Source organism: Chinchilla lanigera, unplaced genomic scaffold (genome assembly GCF_000276665.1).
Source record: "Chinchilla lanigera isolate Chin_1 unplaced genomic scaffold, ChiLan1.0 scaffold00134, whole genome shotgun sequence".
In the NCBI taxonomy this organism is placed as follows: domain Eukaryota; kingdom Metazoa; phylum Chordata; class Mammalia; order Rodentia; family Chinchillidae; genus Chinchilla; species Chinchilla lanigera.
Window position 1 is genome coordinate 1650992 of NW_004955535.1, and position 16451 is coordinate 1667442.

The following is a 16451-nucleotide window of genomic DNA, read 5'->3' on the forward strand; positions in this document are numbered from 1 at the left end:
TACTACACAGGCACATAGATTTGAACAGGCTTATTTCACTATTGGAATGTTGAGAATGCACAAAGAGAATTATAGAACATACATTAGAAAGAAATGTAAGAAAAGAACCCATTGTACAGTATGGTGATGATTGTATAATATTAGCTAGCAATGAATTGTTTTAAAAAGACAATAGCACTTACAGCCACATAATAAGAAATATAGCTTTATAGCAACAAAAAGCATATGGAAATTTAGAGTCAAACTGAGTCAAATTATTAAAATGAGCCATACAAATATAAAGTCCTTCAACCATAAATACCCTTCAGGCATGACAAAATAATCTATATTATGACCTCTTTGGGATTAAACAACATTATTATTCCTTATATTCCTTGGCAGTTTATTCTTGGTTTGTTTTATTTCATTTTTCTTCTGGTACCAGGAATAGAACTCATGACCTTGTGCTTGCCAGGCAGGCACTTCACCGCTGAGCTAAATCCCCAGCCCTATTCCTTGGTGGTTTAAAGAAGAGATGCACAGCAACAGACAAAGCATAGTAAAAACAACATTTCTTGTCTCCATGTTATGCAATTTTATTAACATGAAGTGACAGTATTAGTGGACTTCGGGAGGAATTCTCCAGGAGTAATTAATAAATTAACTCTCATTTCTTTATCAAATTTTTACTCTAATTTTGTGGGTGCTTTGTCTATCTTTCATATTTTATTTATCTCTTTTGGTAAAATTAACATATTCATCAATGGTACAGAAATTCTTCGTAAAAATTTATATAATTGATGAACTATGATAATGTGGGCATGTGAAAGCTGTGTGCATAGAGAACTCTATAGGTTCGAAGGCTTTTTAAAAGACAGAAATGAAAGAGTTAAGAATATATCTTTGAAAACTATAAAATAGAAAAACTGAAAATTGTAATCAAAATACAAGACTAAAAATACAATAAAGAATGAATCCACTCAAAATGGGCTTTTTTGAAATGATCAGCAAAATAGATAAGCTTGTAATTCAGCAAAGTAAGAATAAATATAGACAAGATTAGTGATTAGGAAGGATGCATAACATTTATACAAGAAAGTAAGTGGATACTATAATTCTATAGCATTAATTTTAGAAATGATAAGAAATGGATATTTCCTAATAAAATGGAAATTACTAAAATCGTAAAAAGACTAAGTGGAAAATTAAGCTAGACTAATTACTTTAGAAAGCATTTGGTAGATTATTAGAAAATTCACCACTGAAAAATGTATTGAGATTCTTCAAATGAGCTAAGCAAGTCCTATATTTTCAGGTACCTTAGAAAATCCAAAAATATAAAACTCCAAAATTCCTTTAACGATGTCACAATAATGCTGTTATCATCAGTCAGAAAACAAAATTAAATCATAAATCTGTAACAGTCTGAATGCAATTCAAAACTTCTATTATATAGAATGATAGGAAATTACTTGTAATCACATCTAAGAGGTGATAAGCATCTAGTAATGTTAGCTTCTAGTTACAAAGGTCTCTTAATTTTAAGAACAAAAAACTTCTCTATAGAAAATATGAACATAGCATATTAACCAAAATGTCACAGATGCCATTATAATAGTCAATTATACAAAATATATTCCAAATGTACTAGGAATCATGGAAATAAAAAATTGCAAAATGATATATTTTTACTTGTCAGACAAGCAAAAAAAGGCAGAAGATACCTATTGCTTCTGAGCGAAGATCATATTCTTACACATTGCTAGTTTACATTCTAAATTTTTTTTTCAGTAAAGTATATGGCACGACCTACTAAAATTCACATACATATCCTTTGATGTAGTAGATATCTTCCTGAGAATTACTAATGAACAATAGAAGCGTTATTATCTGAGGATGTATACACAAGATATCTATCCGTGCATTCTATAGAGTAGTATGACAGGAAAAAAACCAAATATATGAAAACACTGGAAGCAAAGTGAACATCCACCAAGGGTGGATTGGCAAACTATGATACACCCAAAATGTAAACTATATTGCCATTAAAATGAATTAAAAAATGGGATTATTTTTCAATAAAAACAAAATTCGATATACTCTCTTCTGGCTGGGTTTTTTCTTTTTTGTTTTTGTTTTTTTGTTTTGTTGTCATTTGGTATGATTCTTTGGTTTTTTGTTTTTTGTTGCTGTTGGTCTACTGGGAAGTGAACAGAAAACCTTGCAATGAGCTGCACCCTAAGCCCTTTTTTCTATTTTTTGTTTTGTTTTGAGGCTGGGACTTCCTAAGTCATAAGTTCCCTGGGCTGCGGTAGAACTTCCTACCTCAGCTTGCAGAGTGCTACAATTGCACTCAGCACCACCATACTCAGTTGACTTTTTGCAGGATACAAGTCCCATGCCTTTATGTCTACATCAAATCACATATGCATGCTCATGTGCTAAATGATCATATAAATAAGGAGAACATATGACAGAAAGGCAGTTTTGGGATCAGATTGTGGGACAAGTCAAGGGAAGAAAGAGGGACAAGCTAAATGGAAAATAAAAATTTTCTCAAGAAAAATAGGAAATATATATGAGATCTGTCTTAAAATTTTGTAAAATAAAATGTTTGTATAAGTATATAAAGAAGTTAAACATTTGTAAAAGTTATTTTTAACAGACATCTAAAACATAAATACTACATGTGATAATGAGGTACCATCTAATGTTTCCATTAATGAATATGTTTCATAATGTGTAAAAAATGGAACATATTATCTCTTCAAATATTTATCATTTCTTCATGGTGAAAACATTATTTTAAATTTTTTTTTCATATTTTTAAATTTTATTGGCACATGTTCACAGTGTGTGGTTTGCACGTGTCTTGGGGGATGGGGACATGTATATGCCACAGCTTGTTCCTTTTTTTAAATCCCCTTCCCAACCTCTCCCACCTTCGTCCTCTAATCCTCCTATTCCATTTGTCATTCCTGTTGATATTTTTAATCGTACCTCCTGTTATGGCACGCAATATTTACATTAACTCATGTTATTATAGTTCCTATACATGGCAATCTTGATTCTGCTCATTTCCCCTTTCCCTCCTCCTCACCCCAAATGCTTGCTCCCTTGAAACACCTCCCTGTTCAAGAGATCTATCCCTTTGTCCCCTCCTATCCATCCTTTATTATTCTGTTTGTTTGTACTTTGCCTTGTTCAAATGAGAGATACCATCCACTATTTACGCTTGTGTGTCTGGTATTTATTTCACTCAACATTATATTTGCCAGATGGATTCATTTTCCTACATGTGTCTCAAATGTGTCATTCTTTATCATCAAGTAGTATTCCATGTTATGAGGATACTATTTTTTCTTTATCCAATCATCTGCTGATGGTTATACAGGCTCCTTCTATGATTTAGCTATTATGATTTGTACTGCTATAAACAATGACATTCTTGAAACAGGCAAAAACTTTCAAAATCCTTTCTTCTAGCTTTTTGAGATACTACTTTATTATCTATAGTCACCCTAGTGTGCAATAGCTCACCAGAACATGTTTGAGACAGTGTATTACTGTGTAGTCCAGGCTGGCCTTAAACTCACTATGTAGCCCGGACTAAGATCTTGCAGTGATCCTCCTGCTTCAGCCTTCCAAGTGTTGGAATTCCAGGCGCTGTCATGAGAACATTTTGAATCTATCTAACATTCAGCCATCATTGGTCAACTTTCTTCCTTCCTTTTACACCCATGCCCCCTCTCAGTCTCTGAGTACCGTGATTCTACTTAGAACTTCTCTGCGATCAATTTTTTTAGATTTTATAAATGAGGGATATCATATAGTACTTGTTGTTCTGCACAGAGCTTAGTTTAACATAACGATGTTCAGTTCTATCCATGTTGCAAATGACAAGGTTTCATTCTCTTTTTTGACTGACTAGCATTCGTTTGTGCTCACATATGACGTGTTCTGATTTGTTCATTAGTTAGTGGACACCTAGTAGTTTCATTTCTTGGCTATTATGAACAGTACCACAAGGATCGTAGGCGTGTGGGTGTCCCTTCCACACACTGATTTCATTTCCTTTGGCTGTGTGCCCAGTGCTAGGGTTGCTGAATCATATGGTTCTATTTCAAATTTTTGCACAACCTCCATGCTGTTTCCGTAATGAGTATACAAATTTACAACATGCCACCAACAATGTGAAAATGTTCCCCTATCTCTACATCCTCACCAACCTTTCTGTTTTTGTTCTTCTTAATAGTAGTCATTCTTACTTGAGTAAACTGGGGACCCATCATTGTGGGGGTTTTTTGCAGTCTCCTGATGGTTAACAAAACTGGGAATATTGTCCTATACCTTTTGGCTATTTGTATATCTTCTTTTGAAAAATACCTGTTGGATCTATTGCCCATTTTTAATCAGGTTATTTTTATTCCTGCTAGTGAGTCGAGTTGCTTGTATATATTAGATATTAACTAGAAGAGATATGGTGTGAAAATATTTTCTCCCACTCTGCATTATCTCTTCACGTTAGATTGTTTCCCAGGTTTGCAGAAGCTCTTTGGTTGTATGTCATCTCATTTGACTGTTTTTGCTTTTGTTGCTTATACTTTGAAGAGCATATCCAGAAAATAATTGTCTAGACTAATATCATGGAGTTTCTGCCAGTTTTCTTCTAGGAGTTTTGAAATTTCAATGAATATATTTAAGTTTTTACCCATTTCAGTTGATTTCTGCATATTGCATAAGCTAGAACATCAAATTTCCCTCCTGTGCATGTAGATACAGTATCTAGATTTCCTTGTTTTTAATTTCAGTATTATGCTATTTCATTAGTAGAGCTCTGTGATATCTTTTGAAGTTGAGTAGTGTAATATCTCCTCTTTTGTTCATTTCTCTCAAGATCACTGTGGTTTTGTGTATTTTTTGTGGTTCCATATAAATGTGAGCATTGTTTTTTCCTATTTTTATGAAAAGTGGTATTGGAATTTTGACTAGGATTGCACTGAATCTGCAGATTGCTTTTTGTGATATTTGCATTATAACAAGATTAATTCTTCCAATTAATGAACATCTAATATCTTTCTGCTTACTTGTGCCTTTTAAAATTTCCTTCATCAGCATTTTGTAGTTTTCAGTTTTCATATCTTCCCCCTCTTTGATTACATTTATTCCTACGAAAGTTTTTTTTGGACAGTTATTGTGACTAGAGTTGTTTTCAGATTTCTTTTTCAGATGGACTCATTGTTAGCATATAGAAATGCTATGATTTATGTATATTAAATGGCTGTAATACAAATTTGATGAATTCATTTTTAGCTCTAAGCATTTTTGTTGAAGTATTTAGAGATTTTTCTGTTGAAGAACATGTCATCTTAGGGCTGGGGATGTACTTCAGCAGAACAGAGGCTCCCTGGCAAGTGCAGGTCTTGAGTTTGATTGCCAGTAACAAAAAAAAAAAATCAAGAAGATGTCATCTGAAAAAGAAAATAATTATATTTCTGCATTTTAAATTTAGTTGCCTTTTATTTCTTTCTATTGTTTAATTGCTCTAACTGAAACTGCTAGTACTCAGTGGACTAGAAATGGCAAGGGTGAAAATACTTGCCTTTCTCCTAACTTCAGAAGAAAGTCTTTTAAATTTTTACATTTTTCATTTTCACAGCTTTGTCCTCTCAATGCATAATCTTTGTTGTGCTGGGATCTCATCTTAACCATTTTAACTACACAATGCAATGGCGTTAATTGTATTCCTGTTGTTGGACAGCCATGACTATTTTCTATCTCCAGATATTTTTTGCATGCAAAACTGAGTTCACATCCATTAAAGGAAACTCCCTATTCCTCTCTTTCTCAAACCCTGATAACTTCTGTTCTTTCAGTCTTTATAAATTTGATGATTCTAGGTTTCTCATAGGTGTGGACACACACAGTATCTGTTGCATTCTTGTTTATTTCATTTACCATGTTTCCAAGATTCATTTATATGGTTAGTACCAGAATTTTATTTCCTTTTAAGGGGAAAGATTATTCAACTCGTCCTCCTCTTTCTCCTCCTCCTCCTCCTCCTTCTTGTACTTCTCTCTCTTTCTTTCTCTCTCTCTCTCTCTCTCTCTCTCTCTCTCTCTCACACACACACACACACACACACACACACACACACACACACATACACACATCATATTTTGGATATCCATTTATCTGTCAGTGGCCATTAGGGTCATTTCCATTTTTGGTTGTTGTAAATCGCTATGCTATGATCATTGATGTATATGTGTATTTTCAAGTATCTACTTTCAATTCTTATTTTTAATTCATGATACATTATGCACCTAGAAGTAGAAGTGTAATTAGTTTCATTATGTGGCCTTCTATTGACTTGTCCATTTCTTGTTATTTGGGATTCTTCAGCAGCGCTGAGCATAGTACCTGAACACAATGGAAATTGGACCTTAAAGGAATTTTTGAAGCTAGAATAACAGAAAAACCATTCCTCCGCCCAGTCAGTGACAGTTCTTTTTACAGTGCCTAGCACTTATCTATTGCTTGCTCTATGTCTTTCCAGCGTCATCTGTATGTCAAATCAAAGTGTAACTATGAACATTAATTCCCTGAGTATAAGTGATTCTATAAAGTACATATTCTCTGCTAAATAATCAAACCATCAACGATGTATGATTTAATTATCACTTTCACTAAACTTAAATACCATGAATGCGGGAATGTTAGTCTTTTTTGTGTTCTAAGTATATCAGTGTGTGGAATGAAGTTAAAACGTGTTTGTGACTCAGCGAGGCATTTGTTAAATTTATAATGGCTTTTACATACGGAGGAATTCCCATCCTCTGCTGCCATGTGAGGAATTCCTAGATGAAGTGTAGATAATTGTGTTTTCTTCTTCATGTGTCATTAATATAATCTAGGAAGTTGCAAAACTGAAGTATGGTATCTAGAACAGGATGTCAACATTAATTCAATCTGTCAATGTTATTCGGGTCATCCCAGTTTTATTTGTATTTGTGTGTCCATGTACGTGGTTAGTTCTGTGCAGTAATTATATGTGTAGGTTTGTGTATCCATGATCAGAATCAAGACTCAGGACAGTTACATCACTCCAAGGATGCCTTGTATTGTCCTTGTATAACTACTTCTACCAATCCTATAAATCTTATTGTCATACCTTACTTCTTGAGACTAAAACTGTCTTTTATATAATTCTTCTTCCCAGGAGTGCTATATAAATAAAATCACAGTATGCAGCACATTGAAGATTGACTTTTTATTTACACTTGATATCCATGAAATTAATCAAAGTTACTCCATGTACCAATAGTGTTGATGTGTTATTTCATAGTGCTACTCCACCACAGTTGGTTTAGTTCACCATTGAAGGGCATGTCGATTGTTCTAGGTATTTGGATAATAAAAATAAAGCTAGATTTATATACTATTTTACTATAACCACAAGTTTTTATTTCTTTTGAATAAAAATTGAAGATCCCAATTCAGGAATTGCATGGTAAATGCATGTTTATTGTTGTAGGAAATTGACAAACAATTTTGCAAGGTGGTTGTATCATTTACCATTTTTAACAGCAAAATTTGAGTGACCCAGTTCCCTACATTCTCACTAGTATTTGATACCACCACTCCTTTTTATTTTAGGCATGACTGTGCAGAACATCCAACTGCAGATATAAATCATACCTCCCAACTGCTTAATAGTGTTAAACTCATTTTTCATGGGATTGTTTTATTTTTAACTAAAGTCCAGCTGCAAATATTTGGAACATGAAGGAAAGGTGACATGAAGTATCTTAGTCTGTTCTGTCATTGTGTAACAAGATACCTGAAACCAATAATTTATATATAAAATAAGTTTATTTATCTCACAGTCCTGGGGGTCCAAGCTCGTGGTATCAACATCTTATTTTAGCGAGGGCCTCATAGAGGATCATATCACATGATGGGAGGATGTGCAAATGAACACGGTCATCTTTTAAGAAAGGAAGTAACAGGGCAAGATGAGAAAGCCAAAGCTGCTTTATAATAACTCTGCCTCCTGTTAACTAATCCAGCCCCGTGAGAACTAACCTTCTTCCTGGAGATAAACATTAACCCCTTTTGGAGGTAATACCACCACTGATCTAATCTCTCACTAGGCCCGACCTCTTCAAGGGTCTACCGTATCTCTCAATATTCTTACATTGTAGACCAAGCTTCCAGCACATGAAATTTTGAGGGCCAAACCATAGTGTGAAAATTTGGTTTAAAAATGACACCCTGCTAGATTTTCATTCCCAAACCTATCCTTGGGTAGGAAAAAGAGAAATATCCACTATCTCCATTGTTTATTGGCATTCTGTCATTTTTTCCAAAGCAGCTATATTTTAGTCAAATATACTTACCCTTAATTATAAAAGCACTCCTCTGCATTAGCCTAAAGAGGGAATGGAATTACTCCATCTTTTTTTTCTTTTCTTTACTTTTTGTTTTCCTTTTTGCAATTTTGTCATAGGAAGCATGTTTTAATTTTAGGCATCATATATGATTTATGATTTGTATACTTTATTTGGAGATATTGATTTCCCTATTTAATCTGCACTAATCTATTTATATGCTAAACATATTTTCATTTCATATTTCTATAAGTGTAGTGGGGATGGTTGTTGATAAAAGTGAATTTATCAATGCATTTGGTTTTAGTTTTATTTTTTAAATGAAGGTATAATTCTACTTATTCTCTTATAGTTTAATGCATTTATGTTTATACTTGCTTTCTTTACAATTACAGTGTGGACTCCTTGCATCAAATACTTTTTCTTTCTCTTTAACAGGTTGATTTAGTAAATATTGGAAGCACTGACATCGTTGATGGAAATCATAAACTGACTCTTGGTTTGATTTGGAATATAATCCTCCATTGGCAGGTAAAATTTAAAATGAGTGTTCCTTGATCCTTTTTTAATTATTACCCTCGATCTGAAAGACAATCACATATATGTACCTCTGACTGTATCAAGCAATCGTTATAGTGTGGGCTCTCAAACTCCTTGGCACAACTTGTGTCAATTGAAATACCAAGATTCAGGAGATTATAAAATGGTTTCTGGTACATTTGCAAGAGTATTTTTCTATCTTTTATTTCTTTGAGTAAGGATGAGGCAAAAAAGACAAAATCCCAGCTATAGGTTAATAAAGATATTTTTCAAAAATATATGTTTTATAACCTACCTATAAGTAACAAAGAACTGAGCTTTTATGAATCTCATGTAGTCTCAATATAAACTAATATCAATAACAAATTAGTGGGAGATACTTTTATGAATATATTTATATACCCAAATTCATTTCAAATTCTGATTCACAAATGAATTTTTTCTCTGTCACTTGAACATAGGGTCTTTTGACTATCCAGATTTATCCGACCTCTGGAAAATAGAACAGGTTCAGTGAAAAGTATATACTTTTTAATTAGAGCAACATGAATTGAAATTTAACTTTTCCCAGTTATCATCTTAGTTGCACTAGTCATAATGCTAGGCCTCCTTAGTAGGCCATTGTCCTTTCAATGCGGAGGAGGGGGGGGCTGAAATTTTATATATGTCAGAGTTAAATGAGAGAATATCTTTAAAGTACTCAGCACAGTGCATCACTTTTAACTGAGATATATCATAGGCATTATTATATATTTGGTTCATATTTTAAGATTTCAGAGGATATTTAACATATATATTCCTTTTTATAACAGGGATTATAATTTTAGAAAATAGACCTATTGAGACGTAATATTTCTACCAAAATTTATCTGTCTCAAGTGAAAAAGTCAATGTGTACCAGTCTGTTTTCAATTTGTTGGTCAGTACCTTTTCAATCTATTTTAAGGAAAGGATAGTTATTTCATCTAATCAAGCAAAATTCTTAGGTTATTTATAGAGGTGTACAACCACATCAGTCTAATTTTAGCCCTTTTCCCATCAACCTGCAAAGAAATTTCTTTGTACATTCATAGTCTTTCTTCGCTCCTACTCTACTGCAGGCAATCATTGATTTGCCTGTGCATTTGTACTTTTGAACATTTTATAACAATGCATAGTTTTCATGTAGCTTTTTATACTTAACGTGATATTCACCACCCCTTATTGTAGCAGTTGTCACTATTTCATTTAGTAGAACTGATATTTATGTTGAATTTTACATTGGCCCTGGTCTGCGTGAAATAGAATGTAGGCCACAGGTGCACCTACTCAAGTCAGCAGCCATGCCGTTCTCCCAACTGACTTCCATATATTTTTATTTCAAACACTCCTCTGAACAAGCCCTGTGTTTTAGAGAGAGACAGAGACAGAGACACAGAATGAAACAAACAGACCATAACTACTAAAAACACAGAATAGCTCATGAGACTCTCACAAGTTGGCTAATTTCCAGCATTTTCCAAAATCAGAAAGGCCAGATACACCATCTTCCATCAGGTTAGTTTCTTTCCACTGCTCAGTACCTCTCCAAATATTTTGAAGAAGGGACAGTTTTTCCTTAATCTGTGAGAAATATAATAAAATTGAAACCTTAAAAAAACATGCACACAAAAAAACTGAGCTTCTTTTTCATTATTAAATACAGCAAATGTAAGTAGTACTCGGGGAAATTGCTACGGCAGTTTCTTACACATCCTCCACTATATTTGTGTATCTTATGACATAGAAATAAATTGGTTGTGGAGTAAATTCAGTTTGCAGACAACACTGAGTATCAAAGATACTAGCTATGACAAAGCAAGGAGATGCTAAGCAGACAGAGCTTTGAAAAGCTATTTCAGTGCTATTTATTATTCAGATTAACTCTCTTGATTTTGTCCTTTCTTATCTCCTAAAAGCTCTATCCAGCTCCATATGATTTGCAAGATTGTCACGTGTGATATTTTCGCCATTTGCTTTTATGTCCATTTTTAAAATTGGGGAAGGGGCACAGTTAGCATGTGGAAGAGGAGCTTTTACCATGGAATATTTTGAGGGATGTTTTTCATAGTCTTTCCTGTCTGAGACCTGTCTTACACTGTGCTGTTTTCACTTGGGTCGTTGAATTACCACAGCCTTGCAATTGCAATTAGACTCTTCACAACTTCTGCCTTCTTACCTCACTCTTCTAACATGCTGTAGCATTTTCTCAAAACCACTGAATACTTTTTAAAAAAATTTCTGTTCAGTGACGCTTATCGTACCTCAGTGAATCCCAAAAGATACTTTTTAACCAAAAGCATAAATGAGCTTTCTTATTAAATATTAGAAGGAGCCTTTGAATACAGCAATGATTAAAGGACACTCTGGCCAACTTAATGTACTTTCCAGATTTATCAGATTAAGAATGGTATTAAGAGATAAAAAGATGTGAACCCTCTCTTCCAATACCAGATACTTTGTTATTAATAGTACTGTGGAGAAGTTTTCTTTGAACCTCTGAAAATCAAGAATGCCAACACTGTTTCCCCATCACTCTTTTCCAGTTTCCACTTCAAATAGAATTGTTAGCCTGAAAAACAATGTGTTACAGGAGTAAGTGGCTTTGAACAAAATTGTGAAGCAGACAATGTGTTTTTGGCACTTTGTCTTGTTCCCTTTTATGTGAAAACCATCATTTTTAGAGTGGTAAATTCAGCTCTGGTTCCACTTTTGCTGTCTAAGTCAAGGAAAGTGCAGAATTCCAAGGCTAATTCACACTGAAATCTTTACATTATTTATTATTTACACAATATACAAGAGAGTGGTGACTTTTGCACTGCTGAAAACCCTTTCTATAAATACCTACCTGTCTACTAACATCTGCGTGAAATAGTTCTTGCTCTGTTCTTCTGCTGACCTTCATAGAAGCTATCTTCACCTTGTAGAAAAATATTCCTATTTGTTTATCCCTGCTCCTCAAGTGCAACTCATCCTACTCACAGGTTGAGTTTTGAGAAATAACTTGAGTTTGAATGAAGCAGCATTTTTATTAAAGCCATGGTTTTGAGATTGATAGCTGAGGGAGGCCAGACTCAACAACACCCTCACTCCATTGCATTGTGAACTTTGAGTTAGAATGAGAGTTTAGGGCTGGGGATTTAGCTCAGCGGCAAAGCGCCTGCCTGGCAAGCGCAAGGTCGTGAGTTCGGTTCCCGGTACTGGAGAAAAACCAAAAAAAAAAAAAAGAGAGAGTTTAAAGTGGTCCAAGTATGGCCAGATTTGCTGAATGTTTATAGCACTCCTTTTCATCAGCCACTAGGTAATGGGCTTCCCTAGGATGAGTATGGCTTGGGGTGACATGACTCCCCAAATTAGGTAGTTCCCGAAAAGTCTAGGACATGGAGGATGCCTGGTGACAGCAAGAATCACAAGCCCTTCTTGTTGAGAATGTCACTGATTTGCCATGTCAAACTTACCTTCTTTGCCCAGTTAACTCCTTATTTTTAAAAAATTATTCCTCAATAACATTTCAATAATTTCCTTAAAAAAAACCAGATGTATAGTGTAAACACACACATACTCACATACACACACACACTAACACACACTCACACACACAACACACAAACACACACACACTTTGCTTGATTTTTTTCTCTCTTAGGGACAGTCAGCCCTGAGAGCAAGAAGATTTTCTGCTTACCAGATTATCTTTAGAATCAGCTCAATGATTTCTTGATTACTTGTGTGTGGGAAAAAATTAATAATTATCACATATTGCCGTTCAGTTTTTTCACAGCAACATTTGCACCTGAGAATAAGTAATACCAATTGAGCTGAGGCTCTTAAGATAAATTAGTGACATAATGATGCTAAAGGAGTTTTGGATTGAGTACAGTGTTGTCCTTTAGCATTATGTACATACAGGGAAGTCTGGCCAAGTATTTCACAAATGAAATCCATTTATCACTGGAGGACTGCCTGATCAGTGAAAAGACATTGCCACCACTGTGTCAGTGTCTGCTGATTCTCAGCCTCATTCAGCATAGGACAAAAAGTACATGTCCTACAACTGCCGTACATCAGGGTGATGCAGTTTATAATTTTAGAAAGTGATTCGAAAAATCATATATCTTATATAACTATTTGACCTATTAATTCAGTGAGAAACTGACTAAAAGAGGAGCTTAGGAAGGAGTTCAGAAAAGTGCACAATCTTCCCCTCAATAATAGATACAACTATCAAAGTATCATGACAAATATTTCATATCTTCAAACTATTACCATATTTATAAAACACCCTCTCAAATCTTATAAAAGTACTTCAAAGTAAATTTAGTAGTATATCATAAAATTTGCATTGTATCTTTCATTAAAAATATGACCAACATTGGAGATCTTAAAATATAGATCACTGCAGACTTCTCAACACAAAACCCTTAAGTCAAGGAGAGCTTGGTGTGAAGTATTTCAAGCGCTAAACAAAACAATCTCCCATACAGACTGATATACCTCATAAAATTATCTTTCAAATCTGATGGAGAAATACTTCTATGATAAAGAATACATGAAAATCACCAAACCAGCACTCAAAAAATTGTGAAGGATATTCTAGAAAAAGACAACAATTCCATGAATCCCAGTAGAATGAAATCACTAGGCAAACAAGCAGTCATACAGAAGGGAGGGAAGGGAACCAACAACAGGAAAATAATATGACAAGGATAACTCAGTACATCTCACTTATAAACATCAAAGTGGAAGAGCTCAATTCACCAATCAAAAGAAACAGATTAGCAGAATGGATCAAGAAATGAGATCCAACAATATGCTACATTCAAGAAACATATTTAACTAGAAAACATTTCATACACTGAAAGTGAAAAGATGTAAAAAAAAATATTCCATGTGAGAAGAATCTAGAAAAAAGCAGGGGTAGCTATATTATCTGATGACAAAATGGATTTGAAACCAAGACTGATCAGAAGAGACAAAGAAGGTCAGTATTTACTTGCCAAAGATCAATCCAAGGGGAAGTGATAACAAATTGCAAATATGCGTGGACCAAATAGCAACTCACATGTCTATATAAAACAAATGGTAGGGTCAGGAATGTAGCTCAGAGGCATAAGTGCTTGCCAGGCAAGCCTGAGGTCATAAGTTTGATTCCCAGTACCAAAAAGAACAACAACAACAACAACAACAACAACAACAAACCCACAAATGTTAATGGACATGAAATATCAAATAAGCACTAATACTTTTTAATGGGAGATCCCACTATCCCATTGTCACAAATAGATACATTAGCCAAAATAATCAACAAAGAAATAACAGACCTGAAAAAAACTTTGAAAAAATGGACTTAGTATATAGAGTGTTCCAACTCACAACAGAATATAGATTCTTAGCTACAAATTGGATTTTTTCCAAAATAAACAACATGCTACCTCACAGGACATACTTAAGTAAGTGCAAAAGAATTGAAATTATTTCATGTATATAGTATCAGATTATAGTGCAAAAAAATGGAAATCAATTGCATAAGAAACCACAAAAACTGGAAATAATTACATGGAAATTTAATAACACTCTTCTGAACAACCAATCGGTGACAGATAAAATCAAAGAAGAAATTGGACAGTTTCTACAATAAAAGGACAATGCCAGTTCAAGATACTGGAATTTATGTGGCACAATCAAACGAAACAGGCACAATGAAAGTACTCCCATGAGGGAAGTTTATAGCAGTGAATTCACATAACAGAAAAAAAGAATGAGCTTACAGAAATAGCTTTATTTTGAACTTCAAGCAGCTAGTAAGAGAAGAGCAAGTTGAACCCAAAGTACATACAATGGAGGAAATTATAAAGATCAAAGCAGAAATTAATGAAATTGAGGCTAAGAAAACAATATGAAAAATCAGTGAATAGAAGAGTTGGTTCTTTGAAAGAGTAAATAAAATAGAGAAAGTCTTAGCCATCCTCATCCAAAGGAAAGGAAAGACTCAAATCCATGCAATTAGGAATGAAAAGGGAAAAATCACAATGATCCCTGCAGAAATCTAGAAGATGATAAATACCTACTTGGAAAAACTGTACTCTAATAAGGTGGATAATGCAGAAGACATGGACAGTTGCTAGATACATGTGAATAACCAAAGCTGAGTCACGAAGATATAAAAATCCTAAATAATCCAGTATCAGTCAATGAAATTTAAGAAGTAATTAAAAAACTACTCACAAAGAAAAGCCCCTGTTCTGACAGATTTACTGCTGAATTCGACAAGAAATCTAAAAAAGATCTAATGCCACTACTGGTTAAACTCTTTAATAAAATTAAAAGGGAAGACTTAACTGTGAATTAACTTCTAGAAGTAAGCATTACCAGAGAAGGATCCAACCAAAAAGACAACTACAGTCTAGTCTTCCTAATGTACATAGATACAAAAATCCTCAATATGATACTGGCAAACATAATGCAGCAAATCATTGAGATTATACACCATGTCCAAGTAGGATTCATCCAAGGGACTCAGGGATGTTTCAACATACATAAATCAATAAATGTAATGCACCATACTAATAGAGCCACAGAGAAAAAGCACATGATCATCTCAAGAGATGCATAAAAAGCTCTTGAAAAAGTTCAGCATCCATTCATAATAAAACCCCTACAGAAAATTTGAATAAGGGGCTGGGGACTTAGCTCAGCGGCACAGCACCTTTCTGGCAAGCGCCTGCCTGGCAAGCACGAGGTCGTGAGTTCAATTCCCGATACCAGAAAAAAAAGAAAAAAAAAAAAGAAAAAGAAAATTGGAATAGATGGTCTTTATCTCAATCTGACAAAAGCCATCTATGACAAACGAACAGCCAACATCATATTAAATGGTCAAAAACTGAAAGCTTTTACTTTAAAATCAGGAACGAGACAAGGGTTCCATTGTCACTATTCTATTTCAACATAATTCTAGAAATCTCAGCCAGGGTAATTAGACAATTAGAAAGAAATAGTAAAGTAATTAGGAATTACAAAGAAATAAAAGGAATACACCTAGGAAAGGAAGAAGTCAAATTATCATTATTTGCAGACAACTTGATACTCTATATATAAGACCGCAAAAACCTCATCCAAAAGACTCTTTGGTGTAATAACAAAATTCAATAGCATAGCTGGATACAAAGTCAACACTCAAAAACCAATAGCATTCCTGTACACAAATGAAAAACTCACTGAGAGAGAAATTAGGGAAATAACACTTCACAATAACATCAAGAAACATGAAGTACTTAGCAATCAATCTAATAAAAAACACAAAAGACTTTAGCATTGAAAACTACAGTACTCTGAATAATGAGATAAAGAGGATATTAGAAAAGGGAAAGATATCTCTTCTTTTTGGATAGGAAGAACCAATATTGTGAAAGTGGTCATAATTCCAAAGCTGAGGGGCTGGGGATTTAGCTCAGCGGCAAAAGCGCCTGCCTGGCAAGCGCAAGGTCGTGAGTTCGGTTCCCGGTACCGGAGAAAAACCAAAAA

The 16451-nt window shown here is 34.2% G+C and overlaps 1 protein-coding gene across 1 annotated transcript in view; it reads left to right on the top strand.

Annotated features, from left to right (window-relative positions):
• The window catches only part of Dmd (dystrophin), a 2013932-nt gene that overhangs the window by 367908 nt on the left and 1629573 nt on the right, over positions 1 to 16451 (top strand). Inside the window, exon 5 of the mRNA XM_013507710.1 lies at positions 8811 to 8903. Coding sequence (XP_013363164.1) covers positions 8811 to 8903 — 93 coding nt within the window. The remainder of the gene's footprint in view (positions 1 to 8810; positions 8904 to 16451) is intronic.